Source organism: Argiope bruennichi, chromosome X1 (assembly GCF_947563725.1).
Source record: "Argiope bruennichi chromosome X1, qqArgBrue1.1, whole genome shotgun sequence".
Lineage (NCBI taxonomy): Eukaryota > Metazoa > Arthropoda > Arachnida > Araneae > Araneidae > Argiope > Argiope bruennichi.
Genome location: NC_079162.1, coordinates 45,357,353 through 45,361,148, shown reverse-complemented (window position 1 = coordinate 45,361,148; position 3,796 = coordinate 45,357,353). Strand labels below are relative to the sequence as shown.

General features: G+C 38.9%; 2 protein-coding genes across 2 annotated transcripts; one reads left to right on the top strand and one right to left on the bottom strand.

Moving 5' to 3' along the window:
- On the top strand, nucleotides 1-534 carry LOC129959208 (uncharacterized). Its single transcript, XM_056072031.1, has one exon. It carries the CDS (start codon nucleotides 1-3, stop codon nucleotides 532-534), a length of 534 nt encoding a protein of 177 aa, XP_055928006.1.
- Nucleotides 535-1,962: 1,428 nt separating this feature from the next.
- On the bottom strand, nucleotides 1,963-2,682 carry LOC129959207 (uncharacterized). The gene has a single exon (XM_056072030.1). The coding sequence runs from the start codon at nucleotides 2,680-2,682 to the stop codon at nucleotides 1,963-1,965; it is 720 nt and encodes a 239-aa protein (XP_055928005.1).
- Between the last annotated feature and the right edge of the window lie 1,114 nt (nucleotides 2,683-3,796).

Genomic DNA, 3,796 nt, shown 5'->3' with positions numbered 1-3,796 from the left:
ATGCCAAACATAAAGATATCCTGGATTAAAGCCCACGCCGGATATGCAGGTAATGAGAAAGCGGATAGACTTGCCAAACAAGCTACTGATTCAGACAGCCCTATCCAGCCCGAACCATACCCAATTTCATTCATAAAGTCCAGTCTAAGGCGAACCATGTTGGAAAAGTGGCAAACGGAATGGGACAATGGCGAAACTGGAAGACTCATCTACCAGCTTCTTCCAAAAGCCACTCAACAACTTACGCCCTGGAGAAGGGAAGAAATTCTCTTCTTCACAGGCCATGGCCCATTTCCCACCTACTTAAAAAGGTTCAATTTAGCAGACGAACCTTACTGCACATGCGGCGAAGTGGGGTCACCACTCCACTACGCAACAGAATGCATTTTAACTACATCTTATCACCTAACGAAACCGTCAGCTAACCTTCAACAGGCCTGGTTCTACAGGGTAGCAGATAACTCTCTCAGCAGGACCAAGATCAGAAAAATGGTTCAATTCCTGCATGAAGAGTCACAACTGTTCAGATACTGACCATCACTCCTATAACATCGGAAAACCCATGTCACCACCTGCACGACAAGACTTCCACCCAGGCCCAGAAACTCCAACCACCAACGCAGCGCATCCTCAAGCTCAGACAACTCCATTCAGTCCTGCATAGCCCATGACATCCCTGCTCCAACCCAACCTAAAACCAACCATTCCTGCTCTAACCCAGCCAAGTCAGCTCCTCACCAGTCTAACCGAATTCAGCTCGCTTACTCCAATGCAACCCACTTCAGCCTAAAAATCTTTAACCCAGCCAACTACAACTCAGCCAACATCAGCTCCATATCATCAGCCCAATCACCATTACCTCCATATCATTAGCTTAGCCATCTGCAACTCTCACTCTCCATGTCCACCCAACTGTTTAAATAATCGTTAAGATTATAGTCGCAGGGGCATGGAGAGGTGTTAAGGTGTTAAGGATATCACCCGTATGGACTGGCCAACATTCTCACTGGACTTGAATCCAGTAAAGCATGTGTGGGACATGCTTGGCTGACGAGTTGAAACTCGTCAACCACCTTCTACATGTATACCGGAACTTCGGAGAGCATTGCTTGATGAGTGGTGTAATATTCCCCAAGATCAGATCAATAATTTGATACTCAACAGGCCTAGGCGTTATACGGACTGTATTGCATTGTTTGGGAGATTGTCTATTGTCTATGTATTAACCATCATACCAACCATGTAATATTGGTTTTTGTAAATAGGGTTTTTTTTGTAATTTGCTCCAGGGAGTAAAAAATCGCAATTTTTATTAATGATATCAAACATATTTTTTGCTCTTTACATTTTGTTTAATAAATAGGCTTTACAAATAAGTCACATTGTTTTGCTTCTAACTGTTTCTTTTCCTGAACTTGAATTATCCTTAATTTATGGACATGAGCTATAAATAGCATCTGTTCGTGGGTAATCAAATAAAAGGGACCTGATCTGTCTTTTTTCGCCTTATTATACGTAAAGCAACTACTGAAGAAGACATCTAAAGCAGGGGTATAACATCAACATAACATCACAAAAGCACACGCACACACAGCTACAGGAGGCACATCATTTCTCGCGCGGTAAAGCGAAAGTACTCTGGCGGGAAAAAGTTTTAGCCAGATCAAGAGAAAAAGTTGATGCCAGATCAAAATTAAAGTATGGCTCTGGCTCTGCAACATCCCGCTCCCCATTGGACACTAGTCCAACATCCTGAATTGGAAGGGGAATTATGCGGTTTATGGCTCGCAGGAATAGTCCTTTGAAGGTTTGCACCTCAACTACTCGAACAAGTCCATCGGGTCCGGGTATTGTCTTCTTTATTCGTGCCAACTTCCACTGTAATGGCTTGTGGTCGTCCTTCAATATGACTAGGTCACATTCTTTCAGGTTGGGCTGTGGATTCTTCCATTTCTGTCTCTGCTATAGTTGTTGCAGATACTCCCGACTCCAACGGTCCCAAAACTTGGATTTAAGGTGCTGGACATGGCTCCACCTGGAAGATAAACTGACAGCAGTATCTTGTTCAGTTAAAGATAGTAACGATGACCCAACCAAAAATTGTTCCTGTGTTAGAGGTTGTAGATCAGTTGGATCGACAGACAAGGGGCTGAGTGGTCTTGAATTCAATATCGCTTCAATTTCGACAACCAATGTGCAAAGTTCCTCGAAGTCCAGAATTTTGGTCTTGGTGACTTTTACTAAGATTTTTTTCATAGATTTTATATTTGCCTCCCAGAGACCACCAAAGTTGGGTGCAGCTGGGGGTATGAAATTCCATTTGATGCCTTCATCGGCACTGAACCTTTGAATCGAATTGGATTTGCATAATTTAAATAGGGGGTTCAGAAGAGCATATGCTCCTTTAAAATTAGTTGCATTGTCGCTCCAAATTACTGAAGGTCTCGATCGCCTTGTGATGAATCTTTTAAAGCATGCCAAGAAGACTTCAGTTGTTAAATCAGATATTACTTCCAGATGAATAGCCTTAGTGCTAAAACATATAAATATGGCGATGTAAGATTTCATGGTTACTCTAGATCTTTTCAAATTAGGTTTCGTTATGATTGGGCCTGCAAAATCAATTCCTACCTTGTCAAAAGGTCTGGATGGAATGACCCGATCTCTTGGTAAATCGCCCATCATCTGTTGAATAGTTTTATTTTTTACTCTAAAACAGGTTAAACATCTTTTGATTACACTTTTAACTTTGGCTTGACCAGCTGGTATCCAGTATTGCTGTCTAATTAAATACAGAGCAGTTTGAACATCGGTGTGGAATGTTTTTTTATGAAAGTATTCTATAAGTAAATCTGTGAAATGGTGTTTCTTATTCAAGAGTAGAGGAAATTTTTGTGAATCTGGAAGATCAGAAAATTTTAATCTTCCACCTACTCTTAAAAGCTCATCATTATCTAAGAATACATTTAAATTCAGAAGGTGATTATTCTTTGGAAGACTTATTCTTTTTTAGACAATTTATTTCAAATTCAAACTCTCTCATTTGTATAATTTTTATTAAAGATTTTGTAGCATTTTGTAATTCTGTTACATTTAAATGATCTCTCTTTCTGTTTTGCAGAGCTGATTTGCAATTATGTAAGAATCGTAAACACCATGCAGTTACTCTAATTAATTTTCTGAAAGAAGAATATCTTTTAATCAAATCATCATCTAATGGATTTACTTTTACTATTGTTGAACTTATTAGAACATTCTTTTTTAATTCTAAATTGTCTGCGTCTTCTTTGATATTTGTTTCATTATTTGTTTTACCTAATTTAGGCCATTTACATTCATTTTTTAACAACCAATTTGGCCCATGCCACCAGAAGTTAGAGTTTCTCAGTTCATGTACCGTTAACCCTCTTGATATTAGATCGGCCGGATTATAAGTTTCAGGAGTGTGATTCCATTCAGTGGGATTGGTTCGATTTTGAATTTCTTTAATTCTGTTTTTTACGAACACTTTAAATCTTTCAGGGTCACCATCCAATAGTAAACAATTGAAGAATCAGTCCAGAAGAATCGTGTAACAGGAAAGTTAACGCACTTAACTATTTTACTGCCTAGCCTTGCTGCTAAAAGATCACCCATTAGTTCTAATCTTGGGATTAGAAATACTGAAAAATGTATTGAAAAAGTTTTTTTATTCATAGTGCTTAAAAATTTATACACGATCGATCATTCTTAGATGAACAAACCAAAAAAGACATCGAAAGAGTCAGTCAATTTCAGTTTTATGTAAGATATTGAT

What these genes read in the sequence shown, in the direction of transcription:
- LOC129959208 (XM_056072031.1), top strand. Translation starts at nt 1, where the DNA reads ATGCCAAACATAAAGATATCCTGGATTAAAGCCCACGCCGGATATGCA.
- LOC129959207 (XM_056072030.1), bottom strand. Translation starts at nt 2,682, where the DNA reads ATGGGCGATTTACCAAGAGATCGGGTCATTCCATCCAGACCTTTTGAC.